Here is a 22,995-nt window from a genome sequence, read left to right on the forward strand (position 1 = left end):
CTGACATCAATTCCGTGACTTGATGTATTGGATCACCATGTTCAATTGTATCATATAGTTTTATAAGATCTAAATGAAAGTGATAGGAGGCAGTGGGTGCTTGATGTTATGGTAGCTTCTGAAGAGCATGACAGTATGTGGTTGCAGATTCTGATATTTTGAGTGTGTTAAAATATTCATTCATGGCAAACCCCTGTAGATCTGTTTGTTGTGTTCTACCAGCAAATTGACTTGATTTGGATGTTTGGTATTGGGACACAATGATGTAGTCAGTCCAAAAACTCTTCCCAAAGGTTTTTTTTTTAAGGTACTTAAGTCATGGACTTTAGAATTTTATGATAATCTATCAAAATCTTTATCAGTTAATCTCTTCAGCATCTTCATTGAGGTGGCATGTTTCCATGTTAGTCCTATGTATATATAATACCTCGATTTAGTAACTTATTTGATGAAGTTTTAAATCCTATCAAAAAGAACACTGGCCAAATGTATAAGCACGCAAGAACCAAGTCCAAGGACATGATGCATGCCAATCACCTTTATTACTCGATGCCCATGCGAGCAGGGAAACATGAACTCCTGTGAGCATCTGCTATTGAAGTGGTGTCTATATATCTTGATAATTTGACCCAATCAACCAGGTTTGACTTGGCTGTCTATATATCTTGATCGTTTCATGTAACATCATTATGCCCAATCGATATAGAGAGGCAAAGCATACATGAACAAGAAGCGATGAGCAGCATCTTCATTGTTTCATGCAGGAGCATGTCAAGTCAATTCAGAGTATTCACAAAAGCAAAGGAATGAACATATACCTAACGAGGTGAATATTCACATTCCAAGATTTTTTTTTCCAAATCTGATACCTAAATCAGCTGATGAACATCATATTTACATCACTCTGATCATGAAAAATATCGACATAATGAAGCTGCCGGAAAAATACTTTCCACAAGTCACGGAGTTGATGTCAGTCATTTTACAATGCAAAGTTCCAAGTTTATGATACAATTGAACATGGTAATCCAAGACTGTGAGACCACACTGAATACCTGAGAGGTAGGGACCAGTGAGACAAATAAGTTGTCGTGCCGCCATTGATTAGCTCGTGGTTATTTAGTTCAGTAATCAAAACCATGGAGGAGATCAGTATATACCAGAGTCAGAATGCTGTACAGAGGTTAGATTCCATGTTAGAAGAGCACTGCTGCTGGATTGGACTCACAGGGCCGCACAGCCTGGTGCGCTTCGTCTCAGAGATTGAAACACGTGACATGGCAGCTGCGAGAGCATCGACAAAGCAACAGCCATCCTGCTCCTCGGACTTTGAACTTGAACTCTCTGTAGACAGAGTGCTGCTGATGGCTGCAGCAATTCTCTCGACATCGATTATGGGTTTAATGTTTTTTCTTACAGATTTTCTTCGCATCACCTCGGATGGGCATTTTGTATAGAATAAAATCCACGAGTGATCTGAAATCAGAGTTACTGATCAGGCTCATTCCGAATCAGAAACAAGAACAAACAAATAAGGGAGAAATTTTCAACTCACTTAAAATTTCATCAGTCGTGATCCTTTTTGAGACATCCCGAGTCAGCATCCTACTAAGCAGGTCCCGTGCTAGCTCCGATATTGACTCCCACACCCCACATGTAAAATCAAGCTCGGTCTTTTTAATTGCCTCAAAGACAGCTTCCAAAGATCCACCATTGAATGGTAGCCCACCAACCAGCAGCAAGTGGAGGAGAACACCGGCTGCCCAAATATCTACTTTCTCAGAATAGTCCCCCAAGAGAACTTCTGGTGCTACATATGCTGGGCTTCCAGCAACACCAGACAACTTCTGACCTGTCATGAACAAAATTGGAAAATCACCAAATGACATGACAAAGCCCACATCAAACAACACATGATGGGCCATTCTTACACTAGAAATTGCATTAAAAATATTAGAGAAAACCAAAAGCATGAGCACATGCTGCAGCTAACAAACAGGTAAATCCAGGTATATCGAGAAAAGATCTAATTGCTCATAATACCTGCCAACATCTAAAAACCATATTTTTTAACCAAAAACAACTAATAAGATAGATAAACCCGAACAGTCTCTCCAAGCTGAGTTCTTATTGCAGACTGCAGGGGCACCTAAATTCCTGCAAACAAATACAAATGAAACGTCTAAACCAGGAAGAAAATTATTGGTTTCAAACTGAGTAAATTTGACCTGAAGTATAGTTACTTATTGTTGCGTTTTGTAGAGAGATCAACCAAGACACTAGTGGCATGGAATATACACCAACAACAATATGGTGAAGTTGGTAAAAGCCATTCAAAGGCAAATGCAGAAATCCAATTGCAATAGTGTAAAAAAACTGATCTTGAAAATGAAACCACCGGAAAAAAATATACTTGAATACTGCATCTTCACCCAATATTCCCCAACAATGTTGAAAATAAAAGAGCAGGCTGGACTGCCACTGCCAAACAACAAACAACATGATAGAGAAGACTGGTGACAGAAGCATCTATGGATGATAAGAGGCTAGAGATTCATGATTTAGTTGGTGGAATTTAAAGCTTGACAATTACACTTTTATATTAATTTTGGTGTCTTGTATCTGAATCCAACAGCACTTGTTGGTCATTCCTGATTTGATCATAAATTCCAACTTGAAAGGTGCCAACACATACTAGATGAAGCACAACATCTACATGACAAAACACATACCAAATCAAGCACCAATTGTCATTTTATCATGTACAAGTACCAATTTCATTCTTGAACAGGCTGGAATGAATATATCAACATAAAACCAATATCAAGTAGAAGCCAATCATATTACCAGCATAGTACAGTATGATGTATTAGGACTTGGGTTGACCAACATCAACTCAGTACAAGCAGCGTGCTTTGACAAGGTAATCCACGAAGCTAATTGCATACATGACCCAACAGATTCGGATCCAACTTTCTTAGGACATCTAAGAAGAATAAATTGAAGCAAATAAAGCATTTTCTAAGCTAAGCACTCAAAATATTGCACAAAGGATTAAGAAAAGAATCTATGATGAAGACATCTCAATGCCTCAAAATCTAATGTAAACAATCCACAACACGTTAAACTTGATTCTTTGGCATTCCTACTTGTTGACATAATCTTTGAAGCTCCTCAATCATGTTCACCAATCAAAATTGATCTTCCAAGCTTGTGCAACAGACACAATTGGTCACATCACCAAAATGATTCATTTAGACGTAAGGCTTATGATCATGGAAAGAACATTAGAATGAACCACCAATAGGTTGATCATCATCAAAATAAGAATTCCAATTGTATCATGGCAAAAAGAAATGACAAAACAATTCTGGCACAAAACACCTTGTTGTACTAGTTGGCATGCTCCTGCTGGCCAGCGTAATCCACAAATTGGCCTATCCATTTGTTAACGATGTCAACACTGCTCAACGAATGACACAAACCTTTTGACATGACATGTGCTGATCCATGATGACTAGCACATCGGTCTTTGATCTGAACCTTTTTAGATTCTACTGATAAAAGCTACTGAACTATACAGGAAGGGCATGGCAAATCATTTTCCGCTCCTAAACTACTACAATTGTTGATTTTGTAGAAGCCAAAAATGAAAATATTGGAGATTTCATGTAAATCGCTATCAAGATAACAAAACCTAGACTAAACATAACTCACAGACCCAAAGATGATTCAAACTATACCAAAACCTTGACCATAAACTCCACTGCATGACAATGTGAATGATTAGTGCAATCAAGAGATCAAGATCTACAAAAGTTATCCTTCATACTCCAACCAGTGTTCTTAGAGACTAGAGGCTAAATTACACCGAGAGAAACTATGATGACTACATTGATCTGATGTACCACAAAAAGCACCAAATTGAGTTAATAAATCTAAGTTCTCATGCTATCACAAGAGCAATATGTCTAATGCCACGCTACCAAAAATACTTTCTCCACATTAAAAAAAATTATATAATCGGACTATTTCCCTGCCTGGATATTTTCTAACTTCTTCCTCTTGAATTACCTAAAGATCCTAATTTCTAAAAGATCATTGTAAAAACATACTAGCCTGCAGCAAATAACTGAAACAGATATTCCATTGTTATGCTAAATATGATTTCAAATCATTGCTAAATTGATAAAAAAAACTTCACCAATGCCTTCCTTAATGTTGGAGTAACTAACAATGAACTATATATGTGTTAACAATCCTCCTACAGTATTCATCTTGAAGCATTATGGCTCCTATCAGAACTCGGTGTGCCCAACAACGGACCAGAATTACCTAAACAACAGCCTGTCAACCTCGTTAACAAATCAAACCACAGGTTGATTATCCTGTTGGCTATCTGTAGATAGCCAAGGATTTTCTGCTACCAATCCACTGACAACCATTGGATGACATGTCAGTAGCTAGCAATTACCATCTGATGCTCGACCAGAGGCAAAAATCCACCAGCAATAAACTCATCGCAATCTGTATGATTGCAGTCAACAACACAGAATTCGCCATGCAACATTAAGAATCTCCCTGGTGACATAATTGGAAGACCAATTGATGTTTTTAATAAAATTTCCAAAGGAAAATTTCTGCAGTTGCTTGTCTAGTCCACTGAAAATAAAAACAACAACCAAAAGGTTAAGGCTAATACAAGAATTGTCATTAAGCAAGTTTATATTGGAAATAAAAAGGAAAAAAATAAAGTAACTCTTATCATTTTGGAATCAACAGCCAAAGTGATAAATTCCTTTCAACCACCAAAGAGAGCATTTTGTGCAATAACTCCGAACCAATTTTTAAATGAAATATGAGACAGTCAACCACTATCTTGATATCTGATTGCTAGCACCAGTGATCTTAGCAAGATAAATATTTTCAACTGCCTTGATACCAAAGTAGCGAGCAACCAAAGAAAATCTGGATAGCTGTCAGATACCAACAGTATCCAGCCTCAGCATCCTAACCATGAATACCTTAGAGGGATGTATAGAAGGGCGACTGTGTTGAAACAAACAGCTATACAGGTGACAACAAAAGGAGCCAAATAGAAAAGATATTGTCCATAAGTGAACAAGATTAAAAACCATGGCGACAAAGACAAGTCATGAAGTCACCGTCCAAAATAAAGTCATCCAGCAGAGAACAGTATAGAATACTGGATGACACTTTCTTTTGTTTTCTAAACCTACAACTTTGAAAGACAGAGGAACATCCAAACATCAAGATCAACAAGGTATTTTGATAAATATGGTGCTCTGATAGGAAGGGGTATAACTAGTTTAAGATGCTTCTGTATATGTTGCCAAGAATAGCATATCTTGAATACACAGAACATACAAAATAACTTAAATAAGACAAGAGAAAGATTACCGCATGCAACCCGGACTGCCAATCCAAAGTCTGAAAGCTTCATCTTCCCTGAGGTGGTGAGAAGAATATTCTCTGGCTTAATATCACGATGAACCACACCCATTTCATGGCAATACTTGATGACCAAAATTAACTCCTTCATCAAAATTGCGGCTCTGCACTCCGAATACCTTCCTTCCTTGACCATCTGGTCCATCAACCGGCCCCCAGAGCATAGCTCCATAACGAGATGGAAGCTTTTGGAATCTTCGAATACGGCCTTTAGGGTCACAATGCCCGGGTGACCAGATACATGCTGCATGATCTCCACCTCACGGTGCACCGTCTCCTCACCATTTTTAAGCAGAGTCTTGCAGGCAAATTCCTCACCATTGACCTTGCTCCAGCACAACCGCACAGACCCAAATCTCCCTTTCCCGATCTGGCGTCCAAGAACGTACTCATTCTCCAGTTTCTTCTTCCGTCCGATCCTGGTTGCAGATTCGACGCACCCCAGCTTCCTCTTTAGGCCGCGACCAGGGGAATCAGCCGCCGATCTCCCGGATGCAGGAGCGGTCATGACAACTCCAGCGGCCGTTCCGCCGCCGCAAGATCCGACCTTCTCATCCCCACGGCTGCACGATCCCACCTTTTCCGTAGGGCAAACCTTCCAGTGCTCGCTGCACTTCTTCTTGATCTGGCGCGCCTTGTCAAAATCATCGGACAGGTAGAATCCAACATTCTCCGAAGACCTAATTTCCTTTCTCTTCCTCCTCATTTCCCCGCTACGCACACCAGAAACGGAGATCGATTCCCAGTGTCACCGACAACAACAAGAACCGCGACGCCGCTTGTTCTTCTTCTTGGCACATGGGGGGGTGGGATTCGGAGGGCGGCGATCCAAGAAACGCCGATCCCCGAGGCGGAACCCTATAATCGAGGCGATGGAAGATGGATCAGAAACCCTAGAAGAGGAGCGGGCGATGTGGATTTGGGGCCGCGGGGTTTTGGGAGCGAGCGAGAGTCCGAGACAGAGAGAATGGCAGATGTGGGGAGGGGAGGGCTTTTAATGGGACCGCGGTGGCGTTGGCTTGACGCGATGCGATGGTTACGGTTCCAGTGGCGGTGGGAATTGTAACGAACGACCCACAACGGGCCCGTTTGATTTGGATCCAACCCGACTCGACCCAGATCCGAACCCATTTATCCTAACTGGATCCGCATGTTGCGTTCAACGATTCATCGAGACCGTAGATTAGCTAATTGGAAAAGGATCCAACACTCTTGATTGGATCTGATCCAAAACATCTACTCTTGATTGGAGCTAATCATGATACGATCGACTTGATCATCAACTCTCGAGTGTTATCACATCTATAGAAGATGAGAAGAAGTTTGTTTTATATAATATTTATTTTCTAATGAACACTGATAATATCATATCAAGTGTCTTAATAAGGAAATATTTCTCTTAAATAACATATTGATACGTTGAATTGATATATTATTATATCTAGATTAATTGGGTTATGTGCATCGAGACATAAGATGCTTCCGTTATATGTGAATGTATCATGTCCTGACTATTTGTACAAGGTAGAAGTCTTATCATCAACCGAATACGCCTCATATCTCGGTACGGCCAAACGAAAGCATTACTAAGTTGGTTAGTAGGATGACCGATCCGGAGTTTCCTATCATGTTCTCAGGATTGAGACCATATTATCTAGTAATTGTCTTGCAATCATAAACAGCTATAAACGGAATGCGAATCTTAATGCGAAAACATATTCCTTCAATAATTCTAGTGTTTCGATTGACCCGACGTGTGCAAATGACGGAACCCAATCTCGTACCCCAAATGGGGTGACTTACATGCCCTGTGATTGGGCACAAACAGTGGGCCCTACCTTTTACTGGACCAATCATCATCACATCTGTAACATATTGGAGCGAGCATTTGACCCACTTGTTTGTTATATGTGGCCCGATACAGTGAAATAAGCGGGGACCGCTATTTAGAACCGGTATTATCACGCCACGTGGCACCGTCGCATTGCCGAAGCACCACTGAAATGATAAGTGCATGTCTGTAGACCACGTCAATCATGCTGTCGTCGCATGAATATGGCTCAATACAGTGAAAGGTGGGGCCCGATATTAGATCCAGTGAAATATTGCCACGTGGAGACATGGCATTGCGCAATAACTGATAAGTGTATGTCTGTCAACCACGTCAATCATGCTGCCTTCGCACGGCGATAGAACAACTGAACAGGGCAAACGGTAGCGTTGCCCTTCTCGTGCATCTTTATCCGTTGCCCCTCCACGGCAGAGGAAGGAAACGGAGGGGAACAGAGACGGGGGTGATGGGGAATGGAGAGGAGAGGATTGCCCTTCTCCAAGGGGAAGTCAAGGAGGAGGAAGTGTCGGGGACGGGGTTGGTGAGGAGGTCTTGGATCGAGTCCAGGAAGCTATGGAGGATCGTAGGCCCGGCGATCTTTGGCAGGGTGGTAATCTACAGTTTGAACGTCATCACCCAGGCCTTCGCAGGCCACCTCGGCGACCTCGAGCTCGCATCCATCTCCATCGCCAACACCGTCGTCGTTGGATTCAGCTTCGGCCTAATGGTATTAACCGTTTCCCGTCTCTCTGAACTTTTCCCCAATTCTTTAGATCTGGGAAGAGAATATGTAGTTGCTCGATTTGCTTGGAAGCCTATAAATTCCCTTTCTGTCATGTTCAGTAATCGTCTTGACCTGTGGCATCCGATGGAGGAGCATGTTTAGGGGACATTGCTATGATCAAATTATCTTCAGTTAAATGAGGGGAAAAAAGCGTTTCTGCTATATTAAGTTGAATCCGACATTCCTTTATTTTTTTCTCAGAAGAACGAAGGAGGATCAATTAATCGATTGATTAAGATGTCATGTTAATATCGTAATGTTTGATGGAATTACTTCCCCCAATTTGACGATTCGAAGTTCTTCCGACTGTTGGAAACTGATTGCAATCATCAATTGCAGCTTGGAATGGCGAGCGCATTGGAGACACTATGTGGGCAGGCTTTCGGCGCTAAGAAGTACCATATGCTAGGCGTGTACCTGCAGCGATCGTGCATTGTGCTTTTCCTGTGTGCGGTCCTCTTGCTCCCGATTTACTTCTTTGCCACCCCCATCCTGATGCTCATCGGGCAGCCGCCCGAACTGGCGGTGCAAGCCGGACAAGTGTCGATGTGGTTCATTCCGCTGCACTTCTCCTTCGTCTTCCTCTTCCCCCTCCAACGATTCTTGCAGTGCCAGCTCAAGAACTCGATCATTGTCATAGTTTCAGCAGTGTGCCTTGTCGTCCACCTGCTCGTTACTTGGCTCTTCGTTTCGAAGCTGCAATTTGGCCTAATTGGAACTGTATTCACCCTAAACTTCTCGTGGTGGGTTGGTATTTTCTGCCTCTTTGGGTATATCGCATGCGGAAGCTGCCCCGACACATGGACGGGCTTCTCCATGGAAGCCTTTGGGGGCCTGTGGGAGTTCATAAAGCTTTCGGCTGCTTCTGGTGTCATGCTATGGTTAGTCCCTTCCCTTAGTGTCCAACTTCAAAATCATCCAAGATCACTCATCTTTAATGGTGATATATATGCTTAGTGTACCCGTATATGTTCTTCTCACTGTAATTTTTCTTCATTTACTTGCCTTTCAAGAACTAGCAACTAGAAAAAGCTTCTTTAAATTTGTCGTAACCACAGCTTGGAGAACTGGTACTATAGAGTACTGATCTTGATGACGGGGTATCTAAAGAACGCTGAGATCGCTGTGGATGCCATCTCTATTTGGTAAGCTGTCTGAGCCTTGCAAGTATTAGTTATGCCTTTGTCTTCTGGTCAAAAAACTAATAATGTTCAGTGGATCTTGAAACAAGTAGGGACTTGACCTGCTTCATAATTCTTGTTCAACAGCATGAGCTTGAATGGATGGGAGTTGATGATTCCTTTGGCATTCTTTGCTGGCACCGGGTACGTCAAAAATTATGGTTTGAGAAGAAAACTCCAAATATTTCTTCTTTTTCCTTATCCCTCCATTTGCTTTCTTATCATTTAAATTTTAATTGCATTAGTTATTTTTTATGGAATGATTTTTTGATTTATTGCCTGACTTTCTTCATTATCTATTAAATGAAGGCTTAAATGTCATTTAAAAAGAAAAATAAAAAATTCAAATAAAAAATCTACAACCATCATGTATGCCTACTTTTCTTTTGCAGGATCATTTCTTATTTATTTCCTTGTTTATTTTCTTTGTTTTTCTGTTCTTAAGATACGTTCTTTAACCAACAACTTTTGGAGTATATTTTCTTAAAATTTTATGTTAAAAATAATTCTATCAAAATTTAGATTATTTTTTTTATATTACTGTTCTAATACAGTTTCCTTTTCATCCTGCTTTATCTATTAATTTTCCAGCTTTAACTTCCTCAAAAGAGTGAAGGGAAGCTACTTTGTTTGAAAGTGATTGCAACAATCATACACCGTAAACCTCAAGATCATTTATTATTTATTTATTGATTTCTTCGGTTTGCTGATAAAGTTCGAAAGAATTAAATCGTATCTCGAGGTTACGTTCTTTGACTTTAGGATAGTTTCGATGTTTTTAAATTATACTTTCTTAATATTTTTATTTTATTTTAAAAAAAATTGTTACACTTTAGATTTTTTTTATATTATTGTTCTAATATAGTTTCCTTTGCATCTCGGACAACTTTTTCCAGCTTTAATCTCCACCAAAAAGAGAAGTAGAAAAGAACTGTCCATGTCAAGAAAGTGGATGTCAAGAAAGTGGGAGTAAGAAAGAGACAGCTCAAAATAATTCACAAAGTGACAGTAGGTCTTGATCAACCAATAAATGTTATTTAAGACAGTAGCTTGTTTTATTCACCGCGTACATCCGTTGCCAGCGGCCCTGGACCACTGTTGATGCAGGCAACAGCGTTGGTTTTATCTGCTACGTCGATGTCCTGCGGCCAGTCACCTGCTACAGATATGGGGACATTTCTGAACCCATCATTTAGTTCTCGCACTACGGCACTTGTCATAGGGATTATATGTTACGCACCACATGGATTGGGTCCACATAAATCTTTCGCCCAAACAGGACATCAAATGTATGGTGTCTACCTTTCCTGGAGACTTAACCTCATTTCTCGAGCGTGTCTATTGTGAGGTTATTAGTAGAGGCACTATTTGTTCGCTAAGTTTATGTAAAAAGATTAATGAATTTTGATTAATTACTGATTTAATGTATATTAGTTAATAATCTTATTAATGTTAATAGAACTCGAATTAGATTACTCAAGTAATGAAGACCACTAATTAGTGCTTTGTTGTCAAGTTTGTGGAAGAAAAATTATACAATATGCAGGTGCAAAATGCATTTGAAGTATCTAAATAATTGATTTGACTGTAGGATAGTAAATATATTGTCAAAATTATGATTTGAGAATTATGCACTCTTTGTCTCCACTGTTGGTTAACTCGATGTTGTGAAATTATCTATCATTTCTTTCTTGTATATATATAAGAGAAAATGTTTGATTAATCATGAGAAAAATTTCATTACAATCTGCAAAATATTCATATTTCATATCTCATGTTTTGTCTAGAATATGTAAAAGGTTGTGCCAGAATTGTGTCCGAAAAAGCTAATTTCTGCTCATTATAGACTAAAAATAACTAAAAAAAGTTTAAATGTTAGAATTATTTGAATGAAAAATATCTAGAAAGACCAAATTTTTATAATATTGATTTTTTCGTTGGTTTTTCTGATATATTAGAGTGCGGGTGGCCAATGAGCTCGGAGCTGGCAATGGCAAAGCTGCTAGGTTCGCCACCATTGTATCCGTGGCTACTTCTGCTGTGATCGGCCTCTTCTTCTGCTTGCTGGTCTTGGTGCTCCATGATAAGTTCGCCCTCATCTACTCATCCAGTTCGGTTGTGGTCGAAGCCGTTGACGAACTGTCCCTTCTACTGGCGCTCACAGTTCTCCTCAACAGCGTCCAACCTGTTCTTTCCGGTGAGCACTCTCCCCTGTTCTGTATCTTAGTTTGATCCTTCTTGTGATTCTTCAGCTTAGCTGACCTCAACGTTAAACAAGTTTGCTAGTTATTCAACATCAGAAACATTCTAACCACACTTTGTCTTCTGCAGGTGTTGCTGTAGGGTCAGGGTGGCAGGCTCTGGTGGCATATGTTAACATAGGAACATACTACCTTGTTGGAATTCCTGCTGGAATTCTCATGGGATGGGTCTTCAAACTTGGCGTTCTGGTATGTTTTGCTTATTTCCATGCACGCTACTTCATATCGAGCTTTAGTCGATACATTACATAGTGAAAAGAGAGTACACTTTGGAAGTAAAGAAGAGACTTGAAAAGAAGTGACTTGTTGTCTGAAGCCTTACAAAAGAAAACGAAAAATATAAAACTATGAGAGTCAACAAAGTTCTCTGTTATATTCATTTAGTTGGCCACAATTTTTGCAACTAGGATAATTTTAAAGAAGGGTCCCCATTTTAGATAAATTTTAAAAAGTATATATTATTAAAGCTGACAAGTATTTATGGAGTCCAAATAGGAACCAAGTTACTGGAAAATAAGACAATATTGAAGCTTAGATCACAAGGAATTCAAGTATGAAACTAAAAACTTAGCAATTAAGATTTGATTGTTCTAGAAGTGCCTTATATATCTCAAGGTTATGGTAAGGAAGAGAACAAAGAATATATTTTGAGTGCTTCTAAGTTTCTTTCTAATAAATATAGAAAGGATGTGAGAAAAGATAAGAAAAATTATTTAAAATTTATATGAGAGAATGTATAAAGGGACATGTATAGACTAGCTCAAGGAAATTTATAGTTTTTTACATCTATATAGGCAAGTAGCACCTTAACTATTTTTTTATTTATGTTTTTTTAATCTCTGAAATTTTCTTTTCGTACTGACGTATTCTCCTATATATATATAGCCAATCATTATCATGTGCATCTCTTCTTTTTTTTCTTTCTTTTGGAGCTGCTATATAATGGGTAACATCCTGATTTACTTAGTTGGTCAAGAAAGCATAATTTCGATAAGCTTATTTTGCTATGTATTTTCTTATATGGTCATTATTCATCTAATTTAAGAAAGAATAATTGCTTCTTGTAGATTTGTTGACTTTGACCGACCAAAACTTACAATGCAGGGAATTTGGGCTGGAATGATCGGTGGAACTGCAGTCCAGACGCTGATCTTAGCCATTATGACCATCAGGTGTGATTGGGATGAGGAGGTGAGACTGCGGAGACTGCTCTTATTTCTCATTGTCTTCTCTGATTCTCGTATTGTAGTTGATTCCAAGTGCGCCGGCTGTCTAATCTGCAGGCCAAAAACGCCAGCGCACGCATGGAGAGATTGGCTACTTCCAGTAAACCATGAAGCAAAGACCGTGGCAGCGACTTGGAAGTAGATATTACCATGGATTAAGGTGTTTGATATCAATCACTAAGTTTAGGAAGAGAAAAGGGCATCGATCGTATCACCAGTAGGTGAAAACCTTTTTTTTTGTTAGTGAAAGTTACCATAGATTAATTATAGTTGGGCAGTAATCACACATCTTTTGACATCAGGTCCAGTTGATCGATCCGATTCTGATAACTTTGTTGATGCTATCACGAGGAAGAATCACACCTAACATGATGTTGCTCCTGTCTTATATTTGCTCAGCCGTACATGCTTGTGTTGGCATTTATCAAGCTCAGAATTGAATTCCCTGATGGTGATGTTGAGAGATATTATAATGATGGTTATGATCCATGCAATATCTATTATGATTATTGTTAACATTGTTGACAAGCGCATATAGTATTATACTGAGGACATCACACTTATTGAATGGGGCCATGAAATAGATTAAAGAGGGGCTTGCCGTTTATCGACATCACATCACATCACATCTATGTGATCTCTTCTTCCCAACTCAATCAAGCATCGTACTGAAGTGCTGTAGTATGTCATCAAAGACTGACTTCTCTTTCATTCTGAGGACTTGGGGATCTCTCCATGGCTATGTCAACTCAACCGACAGCCTGTAATCGGAGGGACAGAGAAGATAAGGATTGGGAGCTTCATAAAGGCTACATACTTTTCACAGATCAGCGTGAGATGGCAAGCATGATGAGATGATTTCCTATGATCTATTGGAATCATTTGCTTCAATGGTAAAGAACGAAAAGGAAACGTATGATCTATCGGACAACGAGATTTGCTAACTGGTCTGGTTTTCTTGATGGAATAGGCGTCCAATGAAGAGGAAGGACTTCACCTTGAAAATAAAATATTTTCAAAATATTTTCTTTTTCAAATATTTTTTTTTATCTCCTCCTCTTGATTTTATGTGGTTACAATACAAAAATATTAGACGTATCATCATAGAATCAATCATATTCGGAATATTTAGAACACAGACATCATATTCTTACTTTAAAATTTCAAAAGTAGAAATTCTTAATTTTCTAAGGATAGAGTGACTTTCTCATTAATTAAATTATTTTATTACTTTGGAGATAAAACACTAAATGCAATTGAAGTGACTTCCCCACGTGATATGCATGTGAAGAGAAAACAAAGCAGTAGCAATCAATAGCTCCGTAAAAAGACACCTTCTGCTCCTGTTTGGTCAACTGTGCTATATGTCACCTTTTTCATTCCTGTTCATAAACTTCTACCCTCATTATATATATGAGTATATATATTATGAGTGTATACATGTGTATATGTGTGTGATCGAGTTCCTTAGCGTGTAGGAGGGCACCACCACCACCACCATCAATCATTGACCTCTTCTTGCAAGGAAAGAAGGAAGGAAGGAAGGAAGGTGATCAGATCAGTGTGCAGGAATGGCTCGGTCGCTTCTCTCTCCCATGCCCTCAAGCCCCCAGTTCTCCATCTACCGCCGCCTCGCTCTTCTTCCTTGCCGCTTCGTCGGGATCTCCACGTCCGTCCGCGCACACCGACGGCTTCTTTTTCTTCGGGCGGCCGCTCAATCCCCAGGCCCCGCTGGCGACGACGCTTCGTCTCCAAGCCAAGAAGATGCACAGTACTCTCTGTCTCTCTCTCTCTCTCTTTCTTTCTTACGAATCTTTGCTAAATGGGTGCATGATTTCACTGACGTAGGAAGAAGAATTCTAAGACTGCAGCTCCAGATCTACCAAGTCTTCCCTACCCCAACATACCCATCTGGTGCTGCTACCGTACACCATTAGTTGCAGTGACACCTAATAATCTTTCCTCCTCTCCACCTTCTGAGACTGTGATGTCTGCAGGGCGAGATGGGTTTTGGGGGCCGCAGTCATCCTGGCCGTGCCGTTCTACAGAAGGTTCTTAAAGATCGAAGGTAGAGATGATGCGCAACTGATCAGCGCCGTAAACTTGTCGAGCTTATAGTGCTTAAGCTGTGGGTCTCGGAACCTGATGTTAGGTGAGGTGAAGAAGACGGCTAAGGCGGCAGTGGGGGTCGTGGAGAAGGTGGCCGAGGCGACGGAGAAGATAGCGATGGATGTAGCGGAGGCGCTGCCGGAGAACACGAAGCTGAAGCAGGTAGCTTTGGAGGTGGAGGAGATAGCCGAAGTGGTAGACAAGGAGGCAAAACTAGCAGAAACCATCCTTGAGGAGGTACTGCCTGCCTCGTTTCTCATCTCACCGCCATACAAGTATGGGATTTGGTAGCTCGATCAAAGGGAGATACACATGCTGGGGATTAAGTGTTTGCGTCGACTTTTCTTCCGTCCCTGTGAGAGTTGACTTGAAACGGCAGGTGTTGGTGCTTATCTCTCATGTCGTGCAGGTCGACGACGTGGTGGAGAAGGTGGACACTCTGGTTGAGCCCATCGTTGACGAATTGGAAGGCGGAGAAGGAGACGTGACAAGACAAGGCAAAGATTCCAAGGAGACCATCTGAGCCATGTTCGTCTGTCTCTGGTGTCAAATCATAGGCATGGATATTTGTGTGCATTTGTCTCTGAACGATATTTTTCCCTTTTGTTGTTATGATTGACATATGTTTTGCTGAGATTTGGAGATTAGATCACCAAATATGCATATGATTGCATGTAATAAGAAAGAAGATTGATAGAAATTTATGATTCACGTCATTTAAATGTCAATTCAGTGGGAAGGCCACTTGGGATTGCACGCCCACCCGCCACCAGCCGCGGATTCCCTCCGCCACCCACCGCCCACCACCCCGTCGCAGTGAGACATCGCTTTCCACAGACCATCAACCGCGAACACCCACCAGCAACAAAACATTCACGAGAATTGCAGAAGATAGAAAATAATAACATCGATTATGATCGCGATTAACGCATTAACCTGAGATCACAGATCACAGTTTTGGTTTTATGGTTTCATTTCAACTAAACTATGATGAAGCAATTATGGAACTTTTATTCCTTTCTTTGTTCTTCAAAAGTTGGAAGATAATTTATGCTTTCGCTTAATTATTCCAAACATTTATATTCTCTTACCCAACTCAGACTTCATTTTTGGATTCAGTCAGCCTCAAGTAAACTGAACCCATTATTATTATTATTATTATTATTATTATTATTATTATTATTATTATTATTATTATTTATTATTATTATTATTATATATATATATATAAAATAATAATAATAATAATATATTATTATTATATATTTCTTTACATATATATGTCTTCATGGGTTTTAAAAATTCTTTATTGACTTACTATATTTTTCTTTACATATCCCTCATTTCTATATTTTTCAAAGAGAGTCATTTCCTTCAATAAAAATAGCAAAATACCCTTAAAAAGGTTTTTTTTGCCAAAATCACTTAAAAAATTATCCTCTTTTTCTTGAAATATTACAAAATATCCTTAATTTTCCTCCAAAATAACTTAAGGTCTCCCCTTAGTTATAGGACAAAGCTGCGGTCCTCCAACACATGAGGAGGCTCCCGGGCATCGGTGGAGGACCAGTTCAACTTAATCTCTCCTCCGGTGCACACTTTAAATGCAAGCCAAAACGCTCTCCCACATCCATCCATCAGCTCGACAAAGGGGAGCAGCAGCATCAACAGAGAAGATCCAGATGGCAAACACCAAGGCCGTCGCCGTCGCTCTCCTCTGCGTGATGGTGCTCTCTGTCGCTGCCGTCGACGCCGTCTCCTACACGACGGTGGACAACTCGTGCTTCTGCTTCTGCATGATCGAGCGGTGCATGGTCACCCCCGGCGCCACCAAAGAGGCCTGCGCCCCCCCCTGCGACGAAGGCTGCGTCAAGGCCGGCCTCCATGGCCGGATCGACGAACATGACTTCTGTGGGTACCGATGAGTTCACCGTGCCGGGTTGGAGGTTCAACCAAGCCGTTCCTTCTCTGATACCTTCATCATGTTACTGTGTTTGCCTCAACCTTGGCATTGCCACTTGTTGCCTCTGATTCTAGTGGATGTTCTTGTTGCTTATTAATATCATATTTCTTTTCTAAATTATGTTCGATTAAAAATTTATCAATAATTGAGTTTATACAATTATGCATCATATGTAATCTGTTTATATAACGCTACGATAAACCCATCCCGAACCAATACAACTATGGAAGGAGTAATCTAATAAATTACTTTTAACTCGTGATTGAATCAGGAATATTTGTGTCGTGACTTGGCAGGGGTGCGCCAGGCCCGTGCAGTAGTGCAACGCATGGGCGACGCTCGAGGGCCCCGGCAGCAAGCTACCGTGGTGGGCCCTCTCCCACAAGAAATTAATTTAATATCATGGTGGGTCGATGACCCACGTATCAGATATTAAACTGATAAGAACAGATACTACACTTGATCTTAGCCAAAAGGCCGAGAAAGGTATGCTTTTGTAAGGAGCCATCGACCTCCTTTTATAGTCTCCTGTCTTGCTCTTCGTTCTGTTCCCAGCGATGTGGGATAATGAAGACTGTGCTATCAGCATAATGAAACTCCAGGGACACCAGCAACTAGAGATGCTGAAGACTGCCTATACTTGGTGTCGGAGTTGGAGAGCATTGGATTATATTGTTGCTTAGCATTCTTTGGTGAGAGGTCCTTGATCTCTTGTTTGTGGTCTTATCATCTACTTCTGTCCATATCCTGTGAGCTTTGGATTGTTTTGTTGCATAGCATTTGTTGTGATACAACTTTGACCTTTTGCTTGTGACCTTGTCTTCTACCATTCCTGTCCAAATCGTGTCAACTCATTTTTTGGTTGTTTGATAAAACTACCCTTTTGAAGTTGAAGATTAATCAACTTCAAAAGATTGGTTGTTCTTCTTAATGTCCAATTAATCATTATTATGGAAGTTCATAATTTGTGGCAGCCAAATGACTCTTAGCAATTTTTTATTTGAAAGATTAGATGCTGAAATCTCCCTTTTTGTCTTTTGTGTTGAAGATTCATTTTCTTGACCTTAGACTTCATTAGTATAAAATGATTTTCCTGTTTTGTTCTTGATTACCGGTTTGCATTCAATAACCAATTAAATATTATCTTCTTTGATCTTGTAAGCTAATGTCATTCCTGTCTTATGTTTTTCCATGAGCAACAATATGCATTCTCTGAAATAATTGTGGAAATATGGTAAGTTAAAGTCATTTTCAAAAATATTAGCAAATCTTGGCCATTTTAACTTTAAATCTACTTATCTATTGGGTGAGATGGTATAAAGCCCAACTTAGGCATGAAAAAAGTGATATGACAAATGGCTTGAACAAAAATTGTGTAAAATGCCCAAAGAAGTTTAAATGGGCACATCGAAACAATTCTTTGATGCTGTATTATTATATTGAGACTATCTTAATTAATGCTCTTATTTTTCATGTACCAGCAGAAAGTACTCGATTAGTTTAAAGGTGTAATTGTGTGATCATGAGAGGTGAGCAATTTTAAAAAAAATATTTTCTTTTTCAATTAAGATGGGATGACCTCTTGAATAAAATAATGATCGATAATATTAAGGTATATTGTATCCTACATAGATTGATAAATTTTTCAAAATATTGTTATGCCATATCGATTGGGAAGTAACCTATTTTTGAACATTCATATTGGAGAACATGGGTGAAGTGAGACTTTTAACAGCCTTTATAGCTCACAATGCCTTCGCCTAAAAACTGCTGGCATTAACATTCCTCTATTGGTTGAGGTTTGGGATCATCAAGAAGTTGCATGCATCTAGTTATAGTTACTTTTATTGTGGAAAAGAGGCTTTCACGATGAGTAATTTTTGAAGGATGAATTTTGTAATTACACCCTTTTAAGGTTGTTCAAGTTGGATAAAGTATGATAACAAAGTATTTTGTATTTTTGTGATCCTGACAAGTGTGATTTAGTCTGATGTCTGTTATTTTGTAAGTTTCTTGTTCCCCTCTTCTTTAGAAGCAAGAAGTCTCATCTCTGCTTTGACATAGTGGTTGTTTATTGGCGTGTGTATTGTTGGTATGCCTTAGGTTCTCTTAACTATATGCATGCTCCTAGTAACTTTATTGTAGCAGCTTGATTAAGCATGACCTGATGCCTTATTAATCGTGATTGAATCAGGAATATTTGTGATAAACCCATCCCGAACCAATACAAACCTTATAAATTACTTTTAACTCGTGATTGAATCAGGAATATTTGTGTCGTGACTTGGCAGGGGTGCGCCAGGCCCGTGCAGTAGTGCAACGCATGGGCGACGCTCGAGGGCCCCGGCAGCAAGCTACCGTGGTGAGCCCTCCCCCACAAGAAATTAATTTAATATCATGGTAGGTCGATGACCCACGTATCAGATATTAAACTGATAAGAACAGATACTACACTTGATCTTAGCCAAAAGGCCGAGAAAGGTATGCTTTTGTAAGGAGCCATCGACCTCCTTTTATAGTCTCCTGTCTTGCTCTTCGTTCTGTTCCCAGCGATGTGGGACAACTCAAGCCTCACCACGACAAACAAAGCCAAAACCATCTTCTTGGTTTAGAAGAACGATGGGTTCCATACTGAAGATGATGATGGAATCCACGCCTTCATGGAAGTTGACTCCAAAACTCTCTTCCTAAATCTGGACACCAGATAATTAGAGTGTGTCGCCATGAAGCTGTCATCACTGAGACTCCCTTTGAGGTCAGAATGATGTGTATGAATGAAAAACAAAAGACACAAGCTTCAAGCTGTTAGGCGATGGTTCTCAATAGATTTCTGATCATCGAGTGAATAAGGCTGATCTATTATACCACTTAGACAAGCAATGAAGAGTGTCCCATCGAAAGAGCTTGTATGCTCTGAGGTCCTATAGATGAAGATTTAGCATCCAAGTGCGTGGAAACAGAATCAATCATGTTTGGTGTATATAGGTGAAACCAACATGAATCAACTGGAAAATTCAATAGCAACTTCAAGAACTAAGAGGAGCAAAGATCTACAGATTGGTTTCCCCATGAGATCCAGCGATTCACCTCTTCAGCCACCCTGCATCAAGCAAACTCTCTCCACCTCCCTCTCCTCTTCTCTTTCCTATATTATCGTATCGGTTATAGCTATATAGCTCTCGGTTTGCCGACGGAGAACGCCTTTCTCCATGTTAACATAGGAAAACGAGGATGATGATGTTGCATCAAAATATCTTCTTTTTTTTTTACATATTGAAATAACATAGATGTTAAGTAGAAAATTTGAAGATGACATATGATATATTTGATATATTAAAAAAAAGGAAAAATAGAAGTTCTAAAAATTTACCACCCAAAAATGAAACCTCTGTAATTGAGAAAAGCAAGCATATTTTGGTTGCTTATCGATGAGCGTTCCATTCGGATCAAGAGAACTAACTGACAGAATTGTACTCACTGATCCACCGCTGCATATCCATGTAAACAAAAGACTTTTGAGAGGAGTTGTTGAGAGTCGTTGTACAAGCAGTTATGGAGAAGAATGAAGGAAGAAGACCAAATGACGAAACGTTCCACGCAGAGATGCCAGAGCAAGAACCGGTTTGCTTGCGGAAGAGTGGTGGTAGTGCCACCTCTCGCTTCCTCTCTCTATTTCAGACTCGGCGAATCACCACTAAACGAAGGATGCCACAGCTGCGGTGGATGCTCGCTCGTCCTTCGTCTTCCCCGCCTCGATCTGGGAAGCCAAGAATTAGGCTCTTGTTCTTCTCCGGAAGCCTAATTGTTGGAATAATTTTCTCAAAGAAAAGGGAGATCGCGAAGCGATGATAATTTCGACGAGAGAAAAAAACGAATTAAGAAGGATTAGGAGGACCTTTTTGTTCTTCTCGACGGGAGAAGTTGTCGCTTCATCAGGACCGGAAGATGAGGGGGAGGCGGTCGACTCTGACGGCTCCGGCAGAGTGGCGAACAAGAACGTCGGCGGAGAAGAGGATGGCGAGATCATGACGATCGGTTCAAGATGGGAAGCGAGTCGAGGGGAGAAACAGCGTACGAAGGGGGAGCCAGGAGTGCCGGGCGAGTTGCTGGAGGATGGGGAATGGGTCAGGGAGGAGGTGGTGGATGATGACGAGGAAGGGGAGGGGAGCGGGGAGGACAAGGAGAGGCGGTAGGCGGAAGGGAATGGAGAGGAGGAGCGGGGCGATAGGTCGAAGCGAGAGAGGGAGGCGACGATGGCGTGAGGGGGAGGGGGAGAAGGCGGGGAGCGGGGAAGATCATAGACGAGGAGTTTCTTGCGGGAGCGGGTGGTGGGTCGAAGGCAGCGACGCTTGCGGATGCCGAAGCAGAGGCAGGGTCCGACGAAGGCGACGGCGGAACCCTCAATGCGTAGCTCCGGTGAGTAGAGTTGCGCCATCGTGGCTGCTTCCGGTGACATCTCGATGATTTCCATCGCTCAGTGTTTCTCGTTCTCTGTTCTTGAATGGATGATTTAACATGGAGGGCAAAGGCTTATAAAAGGAACATGGTATTCCTTGCCCATATATATACCCATCGACTTTAATCGTAGACAAAATAATACAGGCTTAGATTAACCAACCATCCCTTGGTAGAGAATCAGACGGGGCAGATTAACTTTTTAAAATTGCGGAGTAAGGCAACATTTAAATCAAGCTTTGATAGGGTGCGCCAGGCCCGTGCGGTAGTGAACCCATGCGCGACGCGCGAGAGCCTCCCACAATAAATTAATTTAATATCATAGTGGATCGATGACCCACGTATCAGATATTAAACTGATAAGAACAGATACTACACTTGATCTTAGCCAAAAGGCCAAGAAAAGTATGATTTGAAATGAAGACATCGACATATTTTATAGTCTCCTCTCTTGCATGTCGCTCCGCTCCTAATAATGTGGGACTAAAGATGCGCCTACATAACCACAATTTTAAGTCAACTTCACATCAGCACTCGAATATCATAAGAATGTTCTTAGCTTCCTCGATCGTGAAGTTGACATAAAATTGTAGATAAATAGGTTTATTGATTGTGGTAGTGCAATGCATGGGCGACGCGCGAGAGCCCCGGCAGCAAGCTACCGTGGTGGGCCCTCTCCCACAATAAATTAATTTAATATCATAGTGGATCGATGACCCACGAATCAGATATTAAACTGATAAGAACAAATACTACACTTGATCTTAGCCAAAAGGCCGAGAAAGGTATGATTTGAAATGGAGACATCGACCTCTTTTATAGTCTCCTCTCTTGCATGTCGCTCCGCTCCTAGCAATGTGGGACTAAAGATGCGCCTGCATTTAGGCTCGTGATGACAGCACAATATCAAGAAAACTCAAGAAAACACCACTAAAATCAGTTCAAAATTCCACTCGAAATATTATAATTATATATGAGCTAAACAGTCTAAAAAGTATGACTTCTTTGTGTGGTAAAGCCATCATAACCAGTCGAATGCCATCAGAATAAGCCAACAAAACCTACCAAGTCAGCACTCGAATATCATAAGAATGTTCTTAGCTTCCCCGATCGTGAAGTTCACTTAAAATTGTAGATAAATAGGTTTATTGATTGTATAAAACTACATTATTGTTGTGGACAGTGAGCTGAAAATAACAAAAGGTTGGTTCTAAAAACGAGAAATGCATTTGCGTTTGTAAGTATCAATGGGGATTAAGAGAGTTTACTCGAAATCTAAGAAGGCTTAGACTAACCAACCAGCCCTTGGTAGAGAATCAGACGGCCGCAGATTAATTCTTTAAAATTGCAAAGTAGGGCAACATTTACATCAAGCTTTGATAGGGTGCGTCGGGCCCGTGCGGTAGTGCAGGGCGACGCGCGAGAGCCACGGCAGCAAGCTACCGCGGTGGGTCCTCTCCCACAATAAATTAATTTAATATCATAGTGGATCAATGACCCATGTATCAGATATTAAACTGATAAGAACAGATACTACACTTGATCTTAGCCAAAAGGCCGAGAAAGGTATGATTTGAAATGAAGACATCGACCTTTTTTATAGTCTCCTCTCTTGCATGTCGCTCCGCTCCTAGCAATGTGGGACTAAAGATGTGCCTGCGGCTCGTGATGACAGCACAACATCAAGAAAACACGACTTCTTTGTGTGGTAAA

At 40.6% G+C, this 22,995-nt stretch overlaps 4 protein-coding genes, 4 non-coding genes and 1 pseudogene across 11 annotated transcripts; 2 read left to right on the top strand and 7 right to left on the bottom strand.

Annotated features, from left to right (window-relative positions):
- Positions 1-905: 905 nt before the first annotated feature.
- Positions 906-6,447, bottom strand: LOC135633422 (serine/threonine-protein kinase PEPKR2-like). The gene is made up of 3 exons (XM_065142852.1): positions 5,422-6,447; positions 1,556-1,852; positions 906-1,476 (listed from the first exon to the last, which is right to left on the bottom strand). The coding sequence occupies exons 1-3, from the start codon at positions 6,176-6,178 to the stop codon at positions 1,166-1,168; spliced, it is 1,365 nt and encodes a 454-aa protein (XP_064998924.1). The 5' UTR covers positions 6,179-6,447; the 3' UTR covers positions 906-1,165.
- Positions 6,448-7,699: 1,252 nt separating this feature from the next.
- On the top strand, positions 7,700-13,271 carry LOC135633941 (protein DETOXIFICATION 27-like). 3 transcript variants are annotated; one of them, XR_010495176.1, is made up of 9 exons: positions 7,700-8,030; positions 8,427-8,968; positions 9,146-9,232; positions 9,356-9,412; positions 11,227-11,465; positions 11,600-11,718; positions 12,634-12,720; positions 12,813-12,976; positions 13,058-13,271. XR_010495176.1 is itself a non-coding variant. In XM_065143966.1 (8 exons), exons 1-8 carry the CDS (start codon positions 7,770-7,772, stop codon positions 12,864-12,866), a joined length of 1,446 nt encoding a protein of 481 aa, XP_065000038.1. In that variant the 5' UTR covers positions 7,700-7,769; the 3' UTR covers positions 12,867-13,143. The 3 variants fall into 3 exon arrangements, 1 of the variants encoding a protein (XP_065000038.1); XR_010495175.1 differs by having other exon boundaries at positions 12,813-12,972; XM_065143966.1 differs by having other exon boundaries at positions 12,813-13,143.
- A 918-nt stretch (positions 13,272-14,189) lies between these two features.
- On the top strand, positions 14,190-15,580 carry LOC135633943 (uncharacterized). The gene is made up of 5 exons (XM_065143967.1): positions 14,190-14,526; positions 14,604-14,669; positions 14,753-14,823; positions 14,908-15,101; positions 15,274-15,580. Exons 1-5 carry the CDS (start codon positions 14,327-14,329, stop codon positions 15,385-15,387), a joined length of 645 nt encoding a protein of 214 aa, XP_065000039.1. The 5' UTR covers positions 14,190-14,326; the 3' UTR covers positions 15,388-15,580.
- A 1,540-nt stretch (positions 15,581-17,120) lies between these two features.
- Positions 17,121-17,317, bottom strand: LOC135634433 (U2 spliceosomal RNA). The gene has a single exon (XR_010495350.1). It is a non-coding gene; the product is annotated as a U2 spliceosomal RNA (small nuclear RNA).
- A 1,798-nt stretch (positions 17,318-19,115) lies between these two features.
- LOC135634439 (U2 spliceosomal RNA) lies at positions 19,116-19,312 on the bottom strand. The gene has a single exon (XR_010495356.1). It is a non-coding gene; the product is annotated as a U2 spliceosomal RNA (small nuclear RNA).
- Positions 19,313-20,221: 909 nt separating this feature from the next.
- Positions 20,222-21,475, bottom strand: LOC135632886 (early nodulin-20-like). 2 transcript variants are annotated; one of them, XM_065141736.1, is made up of 2 exons: positions 20,723-21,475; positions 20,222-20,584 (listed from the first exon to the last, which is right to left on the bottom strand). In XM_065141736.1, the coding sequence occupies exons 1-2, from the start codon at positions 21,296-21,298 to the stop codon at positions 20,522-20,524; spliced, it is 639 nt and encodes a 212-aa protein (XP_064997808.1). In that variant the 5' UTR covers positions 21,299-21,475; the 3' UTR covers positions 20,222-20,521. The 2 variants fall into 2 exon arrangements, with proteins under 2 accessions (XP_064997808.1, XP_064997807.1); XM_065141735.1 differs by having other exon boundaries at positions 20,222-20,625.
- Positions 21,476-21,524: 49 nt separating this feature from the next.
- On the bottom strand, positions 21,525-21,691 carry LOC135634456 (U2 spliceosomal RNA; annotated as a pseudogene).
- A 187-nt stretch (positions 21,692-21,878) lies between these two features.
- LOC135634453 (U2 spliceosomal RNA) lies at positions 21,879-22,071 on the bottom strand. The gene has a single exon (XR_010495370.1). It is a non-coding gene; the product is annotated as a U2 spliceosomal RNA (small nuclear RNA).
- A 590-nt stretch (positions 22,072-22,661) lies between these two features.
- LOC135634452 (U2 spliceosomal RNA) lies at positions 22,662-22,852 on the bottom strand. Its single transcript, XR_010495369.1, has one exon. It is a non-coding gene; the product is annotated as a U2 spliceosomal RNA (small nuclear RNA).
- Positions 22,853-22,995: the final 143 nt, after the last annotated feature.

The sequence above is a fragment of the Musa acuminata genome, chromosome BXJ3-3, assembly GCF_036884655.1.
Source record: "Musa acuminata AAA Group cultivar baxijiao chromosome BXJ3-3, Cavendish_Baxijiao_AAA, whole genome shotgun sequence".
Lineage (NCBI taxonomy): Eukaryota > Viridiplantae > Streptophyta > Magnoliopsida > Zingiberales > Musaceae > Musa > Musa acuminata.

Excerpts from the sequence above, each read along its gene's own strand:
- LOC135633422 (XM_065142852.1), bottom strand. The coding sequence starts at position 6,178 with ATGAGGAGGAAGAGAAAGGAAATTAGGTCTTCGGAGAATGTTGGATTC. Across the intron at positions 1,853-5,421 it reads GGCAGTCCGGGTTGCATGCG|GTCAGAAGTTGTCTGGTGTT; the intron begins GTAATCTTTCTC and ends TGTTCATGACAG. Across the intron at positions 1,477-1,555 it reads CACGACTGATGAAATTTTAA|ATCACTCGTGGATTTTATTC; the intron begins GTGAGTTGAAAA and ends CTCTGATTTCAG.
- LOC135633941 (XM_065143966.1), top strand. The coding sequence starts at position 7,770 with ATGGGGAATGGAGAGGAGAGGATTGCCCTTCTCCAAGGGGAAGTCAAG. Across the intron at positions 8,969-9,145 it reads GCTTCTGGTGTCATGCTATG|CTTGGAGAACTGGTACTATA; the intron begins GTTAGTCCCTTC and ends TCGTAACCACAG. Across the intron at positions 12,721-12,812 it reads GGTGTGATTGGGATGAGGAG|GCCAAAAACGCCAGCGCACG; the intron begins GTGAGACTGCGG and ends TCTAATCTGCAG.
- LOC135633943 (XM_065143967.1), top strand. The coding sequence starts at position 14,327 with ATGGCTCGGTCGCTTCTCTCTCCCATGCCCTCAAGCCCCCAGTTCTCC. Across the intron at positions 14,670-14,752 it reads TACCCCAACATACCCATCTG|GGCGAGATGGGTTTTGGGGG; the intron begins GTGCTGCTACCG and ends TGATGTCTGCAG. Across the intron at positions 15,102-15,273 it reads CAGAAACCATCCTTGAGGAG|GTCGACGACGTGGTGGAGAA; the intron begins GTACTGCCTGCC and ends CATGTCGTGCAG.
- LOC135632886 (XM_065141735.1), bottom strand. The coding sequence starts at position 21,298 with ATGGAAATCATCGAGATGTCACCGGAAGCAGCCACGATGGCGCAACTC. Across the intron at positions 20,626-20,722 it reads CCGTCGAGAAGAACAAAAAG|GCTTCCGGAGAAGAACAAGA; the intron begins GTCCTCCTAATC and ends TCCAACAATTAG.